We start from the raw sequence: 14,637 nt of genomic DNA, 5'->3' as shown, positions 1-14,637 counted from the left end.
AACTTACTTGTAATATATTTTGTAGCTGAAGTGCAATGGTAAAGTACAGAGCTGCCCAGGAGTGCAGAACCTCAGAGTCTGGGGCAGGGGTCAGGCATCCGGCCCACATGGCTCCCCACAAGTCAAGAAATTTGGCAGCATGGGAGCAGTGGCAATTAATACTGCCACCCCTCCCTGCTGCCAAATTCCCAAGCCCTATGCAGTAAGATCAGGACCAGGCTATGTCCCCTCGCTCCCCCTGCATGGCTGAATTGGGGCTGAGCCACATTCCTCCCCCTACCCTGTCCCCACATGGCTGGATCAGAGCTGGGTCATACCCCCTACCCCTGCCCCACACCTGCAGCTGAGTCAGGCTCCTGCCACACCTGCCCCACACACTAGATCAGGCCCACAACCAGATCCAACCTACAAATGGACCAGGCACTGCCCATCCAGCCCATGGGGCAAAAGCTTGGGCACCACTGGTCAGGGGTATTTCAATGTCAAGTGGCAAAGAAAATAAAAGGATTTGCTGCTTGAATGTTTGTATTTTAAGTGTTCTGCTGACCTTGTATGGACAGTTTGACTTCCACTTCTGTTCTCGTTTGTTTTGTCCCCACATAGCAAGAATAGGAGCCCTCATCGGTCTGGTGCAGTTTACTCAGTTTTAAGGAGGCATTTCCATTGGGAATCCCCTCATGAAAGAGAGCTGTTCTACCCCGGTATTGAGAGTCTTGGCTTGCTAGTTGGTCCTGCCCGCTGTAGTAGCTGTGCACATTTTGGAGTTCTTTCTTCCAGTGAATTACTACTTCTTCACCATGTGGAAAGGAGCATGGCAGAATGCAGTCTTTGGAAACCTGTCCAGTTACTATTTCAAGTCCTGTAAGTACAGAAATATTTATGAACAAGATAAAGAGAGTAAATTAGGTGAGTCTCTATGCTTTTTTCTTTCTCAAATTTAAATCCAGCCAAGCTGATTCTCTACTTCTAGCAGGTTTCACAGCATGTGTAATCATCTGTTCTTCTTATTGCTTTGTGACATATGCATCACAGATCCCTGGGGCAGGACAGGGGCCTGCAGTCATAGTCTCACTACACCACAACCCAGCATGGTTCTCACACCAAAACTTACCTAAAACTACAGTACATGCATGCAACAGGAAAATGAGATGGAAGTGCACCTTCATGTCCTCTTATCTTCATAGCAGTTTTGCTTCCAGCTGATAATAAAAAGGAATACATATGGTGTAAATTCCTCTGCAATGCTCTCCTTTCCTACCCTTAATTATGAGCATGTAAAATATAAAATGTTGTTTCTATCGTACGTGCTAGGGCCCTTTAGAGACCAAATACAGGTCAATGTTCTCTAGACTCTGCCCACTAAGGGAGCTACTTGATGGGAAACTAGTGCATTTTTGTCACACATTTGTGTGGCTTAATGGTGTCACACATTACACATGTGCCAGTTTTGAGGGTTTTAGATGAGTTTGCATCTTTGAAATTTGCAATGATGCAGCTGTTAGCAAGCCCCCGCCAGCCATGGGAGAGGTGGGTAGGCGCTGCAGAAAAAAAAGATCAGCCCCTTTGCCAATTCTGCCTTTAGCAGGCTCCTGCAGCCAGCAGAATGGCTAGAGCTGTGTGGAAACAGGCTGGTTTCTTCTTGGGGCAGCGCAGGGAGATGACAAGAGAGTGTCTGGGTTTCTGGTGGCTGGAGAAGTCGGTGGAACAGTGCATAAGGTGTGGGCATGCCCAGGCAGGCTGCTAGCTGGCCGAATGCTGCCCCAGTTTGGAGGCACCCAATCCAATGCTTCCCCAAGCCCACTCGGGCGTCCAGCACCCCATGCACTGTCCCTGACACCTTCTCTGGCCACCAGCACACCCAGCCTGCCCCTGGGGCAGCACAGAAAGGTGGCAGGAGGGCAGCAGGGTGTGCAGGTGGCTGGAGAAAGTGGCAGGAATGGTGCATGGGGCACTGGAAGTCTGGGTGGGCTTAGAGAAGTGTTGGATCAGGCATCTCCAAGCTGGATCAGCACCTGGCCAGCTAGCAGCCTGCCCGTGCTTCCAGCACCCTGTGTACAATCCCCGCTGCCTTCTCTGGATGCCAGCAAACCCAGACACCCTCCTGCCTAGGGGCAAGCCAGCCTGTTCTCAGGCAGCTCCAGGCATCCTGCCAGCTGCAGGCACCTGCTGAAGCCAGAAGCAGTGAGGGGCCCAATCCTTTTTCTTTTTTTTTCCCCAACAGAGCCTGGTCACTTCTCTCACAGCTGGAGGACAAGCTACCAGCAGGCTGAGCAACCCCTGAGTCCTTCGCTCTCCAGCAGCAGCACCCCTTAGGGCTGCCCAGTTAGGCTGATAGCTGTTTGGGTGCTGCCCCAGCTCAGGGTCAGGGAAGAGTTGGATCAGGCCAGGTGCTGCCTGCGAGCCGGGGCAGCACCCGGCCCGCTAGCAGCCCTGTGGGTGCCACTGCAATGGAGGGAATGGCCAGGGGCTCCCGCAGCTTAGGGGCCGCTCAGCCCACTAGCAGCTTGCCCCTCAGCCTGAGGCAGGCTCCAGCTCTGACAAAAAAAAAGGGAAAAAAAGGATCAGGCTCCTTGCAGTAACGTGATAGAAAAATTGAAAAAGTGCGTTTCAGTTAAAAAACCACCACTTTAATTTAGGGAGCACAGAATAAAACCCTGAGGACTAAACCCCATCACGTGTACAACCGCCCTAAATCCCTTATTCTGCAGCTTTGCAGGTAAGTGGAAGCTTGCACCAACATGGAGCTCCACTGGCTCCAAAATTTATATATTTTTAAATGTACTGATTCTCAAAATGTTCCAGTAAGGGAAGGGAATCCTATTGCCCCTACTTTTACCAATTAAAAACAGAACCAGAGAGCAGTTAACTGCTTTACCCAAAATCATGCAGGAAATCTGTGGTGGAGCAGACTCAAGCCCAGATTTCCCAATTCCTCATACAGTTTCCTGAGTCCCAAGCCATTCTTCCCCACAATGTTGTGCGATCTGGGGCCTCACTAAGCATACATATAACAGGATTCTAGTCTTAAATATTCAAAATCATGATTGGGGCCAGAATATCATGAATGGCTTTAAAACCATAAGATATTCTATTTCTCAGCATCCCCACCTCTCAAAATGATTGGCAGAGAGTACGACCCCTTAGTACTGATTGGGAGAGAGGCCCTACTCCTCAGCTCTGATTGCCAGGAAGGCCCCGGTGGGGGAGGAGGGATAATGAAGCAGAAGCCATCTTGTCTGCTGACCGTTGTGCCACCCCACCAGCTAGCGTCTTCCCCTCCCAACAGCGAGGGGAAGGTGCTAGCATTTTATTTTTATTACGGAGCTTTTTGCTGTTGATTTTGTGGATTTTGCAAACTATCCCAGATTTTGTGGTTTCCATGAAATCAGCGAAACCACAAATTAAATAGGTCCCTAATTATACATACATACATAGTTCCCTAATTAATACATACATATACACACACACACTTTCTTTTACTGCCTTTCGGTCTTTGGGGTTCATGTTTTCAAGATGTTCTCTGTAACCTTGAAGATCAGTAATGTAATGTAAAAATAAATCAGAACTGAGACTATGACACGGCTGTGGGAGCTTGGGCTTTTTAAAAACTGCCAGAAATCATAAGAGTTGCAATACATGACAAGAGGTGGTAACACTGAATCAAACAGAAGTTCACTGTTGGTTTCAGGGAGGAGGGGAATCTAGCTGGTGGCTGGGAGCCTGCAGACATGTTCACATAGCACTGGCCATGGCTCTCTGCCGGTGCTCCCGGTTTACCGAATGGGAGGTGGGAAAGGCAACAGACAGAGCTTGTTCATAGGGCTCCCCAGCTGGTGCTGAAGGGTGGGGCGGGTGAATTGGAGCCCCCCACCTAGGGAGGCTCCAATATACATGCCCCACCCTCCAAGGGGTTGAAAAAACCCCATACTGAACTCCCTCCACTCCCTTTCCCCCCTCCCATTCTGAAAACAGTGACAGGCTGGGGGGCAGAGCAGACAGAAATTACAGAAGATGCTACATTTTGAAACATCTTTATCTGAAACTTCATGCAGTGAGGGGTCAGATTTTCACCCACTCAGCCATTTTTATGCTGTTTGCAGCTGTGTACTTGTGTTTGATCATGGCTATAAACTGCTTTCTGTGGCCAGATAAGACAAAAATTGTCAATTCTGTCCGCACCCTTGTTTACATCTCTGTATATATGCAAAGGGATCACGAAAGGCCACTTAACTGAAGTACCCAGAACCATGCAGAAGCAAGGGGTTGGCAGCTAATGAGAAGATGCTTGTTTTTCCATGAGCTGGAGAATAAGCCTTCATTACTGGTACAAAATCATAAATATTCAAAATTTGAGAGCTATGCTAATCAGAGCTCAGGTAGAAAGAATAAAACATAAGTTCGATACCATCCAGGTGGGCTCATTGGGTAATCCTGATCAAGGAGTATATATGATGGTTTCTGCTGGAGTCAGAGGCCAGGTTGCAAAACCTGTGATGACTCTGCTGATCTTTTACATCCAGTAGTATAGACCCTGCATCTCTTACAGAGTCAAGCTCCTAATATATGAAATACTGACATATTTTTAAAGCTTGACCTCAAAAGTTATCTGCTTTCCCACTCATTCTTAGATAGAAGAAAATGAGCCTTTAACTCCATAGATTTTCTGACAGTCCATTCCTAGCATCTGACAAAGTAGGTTTTGCCTAGAAAGCCATGCCTCTCTAAATCAGTTAGTCTCCAAGATGCCATACTTTCTGCCTGTCTTCTGACTAACAAGGCTAACCTCTGTACTCAATCCATCAGTTATAATAGATAATTAAAGAGAAAATTCCAAGCAAATTTCTGCACCTCCAGAATGAGATACATCCAGGGCTCCAAATGCCCTGATGGAAAATATACAGGAGAAACCAAACAACAAATTTGTACCAGAATGAACGGACACTGCAAATCTATCAAAGACAAGAATACCCAACTACCTGTGGGAGCACATTTCTCCACTCTCTCTCCAATCTCTTGATTCAAATACTTAAAGAGAATTTACAAAACACCTTTCACAGAAAAGCCCATGAACTTCACTACATCAGTCTCCTGGATACACAAAATCATTCACTAAATATAGACATTGGATTTATGACACAATCTGCCTAACATCTGACTTCCAAGTAAACCCTCCACTTTTTACCAGCTATTCTCATTCCCCTCCCCACCTCTGTCTCTCATCTTTTGGCTACAGCTACATTCATTCCCCCTTACCCCCCCACCACCTGTCTCTCACCTGCAGATCACCTCAATTTACATTTTAACTGAATGGCTTTCTTGCATTCATACTGGCCTCTGGCTGCTTTACCACTCTATCCAGGAAGAGCATAGACCACCTGCAGACACTTCCTCAGCCTGACAAAGGGCATTGGTGCCCAAAAGCTCACTAAGAATTTTTTTTCCAACTATCTGAGTTGATCTAATAAAAGATATCGGATTTACTCAAAGAACCTTGTCTGCCTGTGTCCTTAGAACAACACAGTTACATCCCTGAAGCAAATTTAAAGCAGTTTTAGCTTTAGGCAGGAGGTTTCACCTGAATGGTTTCCAAGAAGGAGCAGGTCCCTTCAAAGTCCTAGGCAGGAGGAGTTAGGATTCTAAATAATGCTGCTAAAATCTAGTGGTACAGCTGTTGCCAAAATCACAGTGCTTGTAATGAACTTTTCTGTGAAAGATTTGACATGCAGTCCAAGTTAATGAATCTACAGGATGTGCATCTGCAAATACAAAGGTATTTTGTACAAAGGTATTTTGCTAGAAAACAAGGGTTGATCAGGATAAGGTGAGACCTTCCTGACAGAATATCAATCCAGAATAACATATCAAAATCCCTGAGAGGATTTCTGTGGTATTTTACATTGGTTACAACAGGTTCCAGTTCAAAGATTGTTCTCTAGAAACCTGTAAGAATTTAGTTTATTTTGAGGCTCTGGAAATGTGGTACCTGTATTCTTACATTTTAATGCATTCTAAATCTAGGTATGTAAGGTGACAGTCTTTTATTTTGTATTTCTCTCTATTTCTTAACAAAGCTTGTTTCATAAAGATTTAGGCAACCGAGTGGGATTTTCATGCAATCCTACCTCTGAGGAGAGGAAGAGCCAGGAAATCTAATGTTAATAGAGTTAGAAGATAAACAGATTTGAAACAGATTTGACATTTTCCTCTCATCCCAAGCCAAAGAGTGTGGACAGTGCACAACAGTACTAAGATACCAAACAAGATGGAGGCACAAAGAGATTCACAAATAGGGATTTCCTTCCTTCCCTCTGGGAAGCCCAACAGATGGATACATACTGGTTCAAGTAATAGTGGGAGGCAGTTTTTTCCCCCTGTTTGGCATAGCAAAAAGCATGCTATTGCTTTATCCAAAACCACGCTGCAACAGTTGTCCATTCAGTTGTTACTACAGTGTAACATACCACAATAAATTCTGCTCTTAAAATCTTAAGAATAGAACAGAAGCAGTAGTCAGCCCAGAATGAAGCAGCCCACTTGTTGAGAATGTCATGCCAAGAGCTTATATAGAAGGGAGCAGTTAGCTGGGTATTATCTGTGAAGGTCACTGGACTTCAGAATTCATTTTAAACTTCTAAACACTGCATAAGTGTATTTCTACTCTGGAAATTCAAAAGGGAGTGCAGTTTTAGGCTTGGAAAATGTGTAAATTAAATTTTATAGAAACTCAAACCAGTATTACCCAGAAAATCTGCCCAGAACAGTGTACAATTAGAACAAAAAATGCCTATGAAATAAGACTATAACCAGATCTTAAACTAATAGACACACATTTTTCTTGATATACTGTAGCATTCCATGTTACATTCTCTCTTTTAAATTTGGGAAATATAATCATATAGCCATCATTATTTTGCTTTCTGTAATTGCTTATTTGCTTTAAATTTTGTTTTGGCTAACAAAACATACACATACACAACATTCTCTGGTTTCTATTTGATGTACCAGGATCCAACAAAGTGTGAGAGATTTGTTACAGGTTACTATTTAAATAAAATTCACCAATGTGAGTGAATTTCATGTTACAAAAGCATGAATTTCATAGAGAAACCAATGAGAAATGGGTAGTATTTTACAACCTTTCCAAACTCTTCTTTCAGCATAACTACTGTAAATTTGGAATTAATTGGGTTTAGGGAAATAACTTGCTATTTTTATCTGCTTAGAAAAAAGAAGATAAGGAGCTGGTTTAGTTTGTTTTACTTAGCAGAAAGCATTTCAGCTTGTTGTCTTATTCTGATAGTAACCTCGCAACAGATTATTAAAGAGCTTGTAAAATTTTCAAGAATTAGAACTGTTAAGGTTTTGAAGAGCTTTACAAATAAAGTAACCTCAAAAAGCTTGTAGGTAGTCAATGAGGCAGTTATTTGAATACAAAACAAGGTTTTTTTCTTCCAAGTCTTACATTCCGATACAAGGAAACTGCATTAAATACATTGTCTATCTTAGCATGTGCTCAGTAATGGAAACCAACTCTGTATTGATTAAATGCAGCCAATGGGGGGGGGGGGGTGTTCCTAGGCTGGCACTTGGAGAAGCCAGAGCAAGCTCCAACACCCTCACCTGGTGCAAAAAAATGCATTTGCTTGCTACTAGCCAAAACACTGAGGAGGAACGAAAGCACAAAAGCAGCCCCCCATTGCCACAAAAATTGATGGGAACATACAAGGATAGCTTAGTGCAGCCCATCTAAATAAGATGCATGATAGATGATAGTGCCCACTGGACACAGTCTCCCTCAACACCCGCTCTTTTTCAAGTCATGCCACTATGCTGCATATATTTCAACTTTCTTTTCACTCCAGCAGCTGAGCTGTATCTTTCTTTCCCATTTCCAATTATTCCAGATTTTTCACCGGCTTTAAATACCTGGAAAACATCAACAGACAGGGCCCCAAACAGTCCACCCAGAATCCCTTTGTCAGCCCCTCTCTCAGTCTGTCACACATTTAGCAGGGTTCCTGGTTTTCTGTTTAAAAATCCCAAATTCTCTTATAAAAAATCCAAAACTCATTAAAAACCCAAAGTTTGCACAATTAAAATGAAACACCTCTCTCTCTCTCTGTATATATATATTTATATATAGGTATCAGTGGAACACAATGTTTTATTGATATATTTACAATTTTAAAGCAATTAGGAGCCTACCAGTGTCTCAAGCATTATAATAAAATAAATTCTAAATACCTATATATTTCGGAGTTTGATTTTAGGGTTTTTTTATTATGGAAAATCAGAGCTTCCCCTGCCATTGGCAGCAGAAGGCTGGGGCTAATGGGGTTTAGCCCAAACGTGGGGCAGTGTTGGCAGCCTGGGCACAGGCAGCTGCAGCCAGTGGGGGAGAGGCATGCACAGACACACAGCTGCAGCCTGCAGCAGCCTGGCAGCATGTAGAGCACTTCTCACCACAGCAGGCAAGTCTGTCATGGGGAAGAGACGTTGGGGTGCAGATCAAGGCCCCAATGGTGAGGGAGAGCTCAACCCCCACCTCAATAATATTTTCTCCCTCCTCCTATGCCCCCTGCCCCATTCTGTCACCAGGACATGGGTCCAGCTGCAGGTGTCCCCCCACTGCTTTGTGGCACTGAGCAGCCCTGATCATAGAATCATAGCTAGGGTTGGAAGAGACCTCAGGAGGTCATCTATTTCAACTCCCTGCTCAAAGCAGGACCAGCCCCAATTATATCATCCCAGCCAAAGCTTTGTCTAGCCAGATCTTAAAAACTTCCGAGGTTGGAGCTTCCACAACCTCCCTGGGTAACCTGTTCCAGTGTTTTACTACCCTCCTGGTGAGAACATTCTTCCTAATATCTAACCTAAACTTCCCTTGCTGCAACTTAAGACGGTTGCTCCTTGTTCTGTCATCTGCCACCACTGAGAACAGTCTAGCTCCATCCTCTTTCAAACCCCCTCCCCTCTTAGGTAGTTGGAGGCTGCTATTAAATCTCCTCTCAGTCTTCTCTTCTCCAGACTGAATAAGCCCAGTTCCCTCAGCCTCTCCTCCTAAATCGTGTCCCCCAGCCTCTCAATATTTTTGAGCTGGGCAGCCCATGCTCCTGCCCCACACCCACCCTCTCTCACCGTGGGGGCTTCAATCTGCACCTCCTATGCCCCTTCCTTCCCACAGACTTACCAGGACACTGTTCTCCATGCTGCCAGGCTCTATTCCTGGCTGTGTGCATGTTGCAGCTGCACATATGCACATGGCATTTTTTGGTGACATTATTGGCTATATGGGCCAAAAAAAGCTGATTGCTGATAATAGGCAGTCAAGGTTCTTTGGGTGAATCTGTTATATTTTATTAGACCAACTTAAATAGTTGGAAAACAATTTTTAAGCAAGCTTTTGCATTCAAAAACCCTTTGTCAGGCTAAGAAAGTTTTCAGCAGTTGGTGTGTGCTCTTTCTGGATGGAATGAAAAGTAAAGACACCAGAGGCTGGGCTGGTATGCGTACAAGACAGGCAGTCAGTGAAGATGTAGACTGAGGAGTTAATGGGTGAGAGACCAGCTTCTGTTTGTTTCTTCAAGAGAAAAATAGAGGACATAAAGGCGTCCAATTTCATATCAATAGAGGACAACCAGACTGTCCTCTATGATGGCCACCCTACTCAGGGGACAAACACTTCTAATACTGTGACTTGCCACCTGTACAACCTTGGTAGTTTTCTTCAGTGGTGCTCACCAAATGAGACGCACAAAAGTGGGGTCAAAATTTCAGTGCCACAGAAACAGTATGAAAGCATTTTTTTCCAGAGTAGAAAAGAACTGTCAGTAGGATGATGCCCAGATTCTGTTCTTGGGCAACCAGAGAACATCAGTCCTAAACTGTTTGTGATCTGTGCAGAAGGCATGAGAAAGCAGATGAGGTAAGAGACTTATATTGATCAGCATGACATTCAGAAGTCTTAGGAAGCTGATAACCCAAGGGGCAGCAATGAGTTGGAAAGTGGCAACAATGGTGTGCATGGCACCACAGAGCATTTATAAAAGTTTATACTCTAGCTCAGGGCTGGCCAGGCACCGGCAGCATCTATGTGTAGCACACGGCAGTTAAGGGGACAGGCAGCGCAGGGAAGACAGGGAAGAAAGCAGAGCAGCTGATCAGGCAGGGCAAGGAGATTGGAGTAGCACTTGGGTACAGAGCTAATTTGTGACACTCCTACCAAAAACATTGGCCCCAACCTAGGGTGAGCACCCATCACTAACTGGGCAGGACAGTCCCAGAATGGGAACATCAAGTCCCAGTCCCAGGCTGCATGACTCCAGGACAGCATTTGTCCCAGAGTCACAGTATCATGTGCAGGAATCCAGGTTTTTCATTCACCGCAGAAAATGACAGGTTTTCCCTTGCAGGCTGGCAGCATTCCAGCCTGCAAGGGACTGCTTGGGGCTGCTGGGGGTGGGATGCAGGGGGCACCACATGTGTGTACATGCCCCTACACATGCACCTGAGTGAGAATACAGCCAAGCAGCATGGAAAGCAGCTCCCTGAAGGTAAATCTATGGGGGTGGGGCATGGTTGGGGGAGCGGGGGCAGATCAAGGCCCCCACAATGACGGAGGGAGTGGGGCAGGGGCCAGGGCTGGAGGCACTGCCTATCCAGGGCAGCACATGGAGCCTGCAGCTAGGGCATGGAGCGGGACAGAGCTACTGTTGGGTGAACAGGGGGCACATGGCTGGCACAGAGCTCCCAGGGGAGAGGCAGCAGGATGGGGAGCCCCGAGCTTGCAGCAACCAGCCTGCATCCATCCCTGCTCCACTCAGCTTTGCTCTGGCCATGCTGCTGGCGAGGGCGGGCAGGAGGGCACTGCAGGCATGTCTCACCTTTCTATTTTGAAAAATGTGGTCACCCCATCCACACTGCCCTGGCTTGCTCTTCCTGTTGCCATAGCTGGTCAAAACAATCAGGGTTTTGTCTGTATAAAGCCAGCTAAACAGCTTGTCCCTCCAAGCCTTGCTGTCCTGCAAAAATAGCTCTCTCTTCCTTCCCTTCAAGGGTTAGGTTTGCCCCAGCAATCTCACTTTATACACGTCCCACAAAGAATCTCAAACAATAACTCATGCCTCTCCCTCCCCCTTCTTATAATCAGTTTCTGGAAAACACAAACCTCTAGGGCTTGGTTTCCAGTCAGTCTGCCTGTCAAGTGCGTTACCTTGAGTGCTACCTTAAAATCCATTTACATAACCTGTCTGCATGTGCCGGTGCCAACTCTTCTCACAGGTAAAGCCTGTCCCATGTGCTACACCTCACCTTGCAGCCTAGATGGGAAGGAGTGCACATTGGAGTGCACACTTAGCTCCTATCTGGAGGCACCTAGACACACCCTTACTGTTCCTTGGGATTTGAGTCATCATTTATGCAAAGTTGCCAGTAAGTAAAATGAGAGGAAAGTTCAGAGTTAACTTTTTTTATATATAAAGGATAAAGAGAAAAATAAAAATGAGGCTATGAATGTATTGATTTGAGAGAGAGAGAGAGAGAGAGAGAGAGAGATTTATCTATATAGAGAGAGAGCTAGCGAGCTCTCGCTCTCTCTCTGTGCTTCACAACTTTAGCAGCAGCTAACTAGTACTACATAGTTTGGAAGCAGGTTTCTTTCTTTCAAAGGCTAAAAAAAGCATAGTTGTTTGGCTGGATTATTTATTTCCCACACTAGCATGCAGGCTGGATTTATATAAATCAAAGGCTAAACAAACCACGGTTTGTTTGTTTTTCCTGGTTTATTCCTCACCTACCTTAGTGTACAGGTTTGATTTATATAAATCAAAGGCTAAACAAACCAGTTTTATTTTGTTTTTTTGCTGGTTTATTCCTGGTTTGTTTTGTCTTTGAAAGAAAAAAAACTGCTTCCAAACTATGTAGTAGTTAATCAGTTGCTGCTGAAGTTGGGAAGCACTCATTAAAACAAAGGTTGGAGATGATTGCCAGCAGGAACTCAGCCAGGGCACCACAGCACCCTGGGGTGCCTTGAAATCCTTTCAAGGGTGAGGCAGGGTGCCACACACTGAGGCAGCAAACCTATTTCAGGAGGGAAACGCAGAGATTTCTGTGCTGCGGGCCGGGATCTCTGCCACAGAAGCTCTGCTCTCTGTCCTCTTCCAAAGAGGAATGAAAGCTGCGGCCCCCCGGCCCGAGAGCACCTGCTGAGCCCACCCCCAGCCCTGCTGTGCTAGGCACTTACCTGCGGTCCGGCCGAGCCTTGCGCTGGAGCAGCGGGCTGCCAACTCAAGGAGCTGCCCGGGCTGGAAGTAGCAGCTCGCACCGTCCCATCCCCCACACCTCCAACCACGGCGGCAGGGAGCAGAGGGCGATCACTTGTGACCCTGGCGCAGACCGGCTCTTCCACCCTCACCTGGGTCGGTTCCTGCCAGCGCCGCCTGGGTGTTGCCAACTCTCATGGTTTTACGGCGTTGTTCTTAAAGTCGACCCTTCGGGAATGAGACAAACGTAACTCCTGTCATATATACGTGTGTGTGTGTGTACAGCTACGTTTGTATATGTTATATTTTATATATATAATATATATTATTTTATACATATACATATATAGCTACGTTTTTATATATTTTATATATGATATGTATTATATGTATACATGTGTGTATATATATACATACATATATGTACATATACATCCATACATTATACACACACACACCCATTATATATATGAAAGAGGGAAGTTTTTCACATTCCCGAAGCGTAGACTTTAAGACCAACGCCAAAAATCATGAGCTGACAACAACTCTGTGTGTGTGTGTGTGAGTGAATGGGTGTGTACTGTTGTGTGTTTGGGTGTGAGTGGTGCCTGCGACCGCGCGTATGCATGTGAATGGGGGGGTGTGAGAAGGCGTCAATGGGCGTGTCTCGGTCTGGTGGAACGGGTGTGCATGTACGCATGTGTAAACGGGTGTGCCCGTTTGTGTGACTGGGGGCGTGAATGGGTGCGCGCACGTGTGAATGGATGAGTGAATGAATGCACGTGTTTGTTTTATGTGTGCGCCTGCGCGAGTGGTTTGTGTATGTGAAGAGGCGCACATGTGTGTGATGGGTGTGTTTCGAATGGGGGCGCGCGTGTGTGAATGGGGTGAACAGGTGTGAATGGGGGTGTGCATGTGTGAATGCGGGGGCATGATGGCACGTTTGCGTGTGCGTCTGTGGGGTGCATGTGTGAATGGGTGTGTGTGTGTTTGTGTGCGAGAATGGGCCTGCGTGTGCATGTTTGTGGGAATGGTTTGTGTGTCCATGGAGGTGCATGTGTGAAAAATGTGTGAATGGGAGTGCCTGTGTATGTGTGTGTGAGTGGGAGTACATCTCATGTGAATGGTGCGTGTGCCTGAGTGTGTGTGAATGTTTTATGGGTGTGAATGGGAGTGTGCGTGTGTGAATGGGGAGATGTGAATAGATGTATGGGTGTGCATGTTTGTGTGTGTATGTATGGCTGTTGGTGTGTGTCTGAATGGGTCTGCGTGTGTGTAAATGGGGAGTGTGTGTGGATGGGTGTACATGCATATGTATATGAGTGCATGTTTGTGTGTGCATGTATGGAATGGGCATGCATGTGCATGTGTGTGAATGGGTGCAGGTGTGTGTGAGTGGGTGTGCATGCACGTTTGTTGGTATCCATGTGAATGGTTCTGTGTGTACATGGGTGTGCGTGTGTGTCAATGGGTGTGCGTGTTTTTGTGTGTGCATGCTTTGTGTGACTGGATGCCCAAACGTGAGAGAACTGTGTGTGACTGGTGACGTGTGTGAATGAGGTGTGAATAGGCATGTGTATTTGTGTGAAGGTGTGCGTGTTTGTGTATGAATGTAAGAGAATGAGGCTGTCAGTGAGGGTGCGAGTGTGTGAAAGGTGCGTGTGAACGGGCGTGTATACAGGCGTTTGAGTGGGGCTATGTGAATAGGGGAATGTGTGTGTATAAATGGTGTATATGAGAATGGGTGTGTGTGTCTGCGTGTGTGTGGGAATGGGTGTGGACGTCTGCGTGTGGGAACGAGGGTGTGTGTAAATGGGGGTGCGTGCGTGGAGGGGTGAATAGGGGTGCACCTGTGAGGGGGCGTGAATAGGGGGTGCGTGTGAGGGGGCGTCAATGAGAGTGCGTGTGTGTTTCGGAGTGACAGTCGGTGCATCTGTGTGGGGAGTATGAATGGGGGTGCACGTGTGTGGAGGTGATTATGGGTGCGTAACCGCGTGAACGGGCACGGGCGTGTGAGCGGATACACATGCTTGAACGCGCGCGCCCCGGGGTGGCGGTGACGTCACGACAGAACCCGACATTCTGGCGCTTCGGCGCCCTGGCCCTCCGCCTGCTCGCCAATTCAGCTGGGGGCGCGCGCGAAGGAGAACAGCCTCCGCGCACTAGCGGGGCCCGCGAGCTGCGAGGTGACTGGTGCAAGGGTATGTTGTACGGAGAGCGTGATTGGTTGGGGCCGGGGCTGAATGAGCCGTGCAGAGAAGCGATTGGCAGAGCTCGTTGCCGCGGTGACGGCGGGGCTGCCGGGTCAGGGCAGCGCTTTGGAGGCCCTGGGCAGGGGGAGGCTAGAGATGGCGGAGGAGGGCGGCGGCGGCGAGCG

At 46.7% G+C, this 14,637-nt stretch overlaps 2 protein-coding genes across 7 annotated transcripts in view; one reads left to right on the top strand and one right to left on the bottom strand.

The window, feature by feature from the left end:
* HHLA2 (HERV-H LTR-associating 2) overlaps positions 1–12,453 on the bottom strand; it is a 30,446-nt gene extending 17,993 nt beyond the window's left edge. For 3 of the 5 annotated variants that reach the window (XM_006035084.3, XM_006035083.3, XM_006035085.3), the window contains exons 1-3: positions 12,242–12,450; positions 1,112–1,199; positions 548–859 (exon numbers count right to left, since the gene is read on the bottom strand). In XM_006035084.3, coding sequence (XP_006035146.1) covers positions 548–859; positions 1,112–1,166 — 367 coding nt within the window. In that variant the 5' untranslated portion in view covers positions 1,167–1,199; positions 12,242–12,450. Of the gene's footprint in view, positions 1–547; positions 860–1,111; positions 1,200–12,241 lie in introns of all 5 variants that reach the window. The other 2 variants (XM_006035086.3, XM_025191238.1) reach the window with 2 other exon arrangements.
* Positions 12,454–14,217: 1,764 nt separating this feature from the next.
* Positions 14,218–14,637, top strand: part of IFT57 (intraflagellar transport 57) — a 27,643-nt gene continuing 27,223 nt past the window's right edge. Inside the window, exon 1 of one of the 2 annotated variants that reach the window (XM_025191239.1) lies at positions 14,218–14,461. The gene's annotated coding sequence lies outside the window, so the exon portion shown is untranslated. The remainder of the gene's footprint in view (positions 14,462–14,637) is intronic. The other variant, XM_014525410.2, reaches the window with a different exon arrangement.

Source organism: Alligator sinensis, unplaced genomic scaffold, assembly GCF_000455745.1.
Source record: "Alligator sinensis unplaced genomic scaffold, ASM45574v1 scaffold847_1, whole genome shotgun sequence".
Classification (NCBI taxonomy): Eukaryota; Metazoa; Chordata; order Crocodylia; family Alligatoridae; genus Alligator; species Alligator sinensis.
The sequence above is the reverse complement of the archived record's forward strand: the minus strand, read 5'-3'. Positions and strand labels throughout refer to the sequence as shown.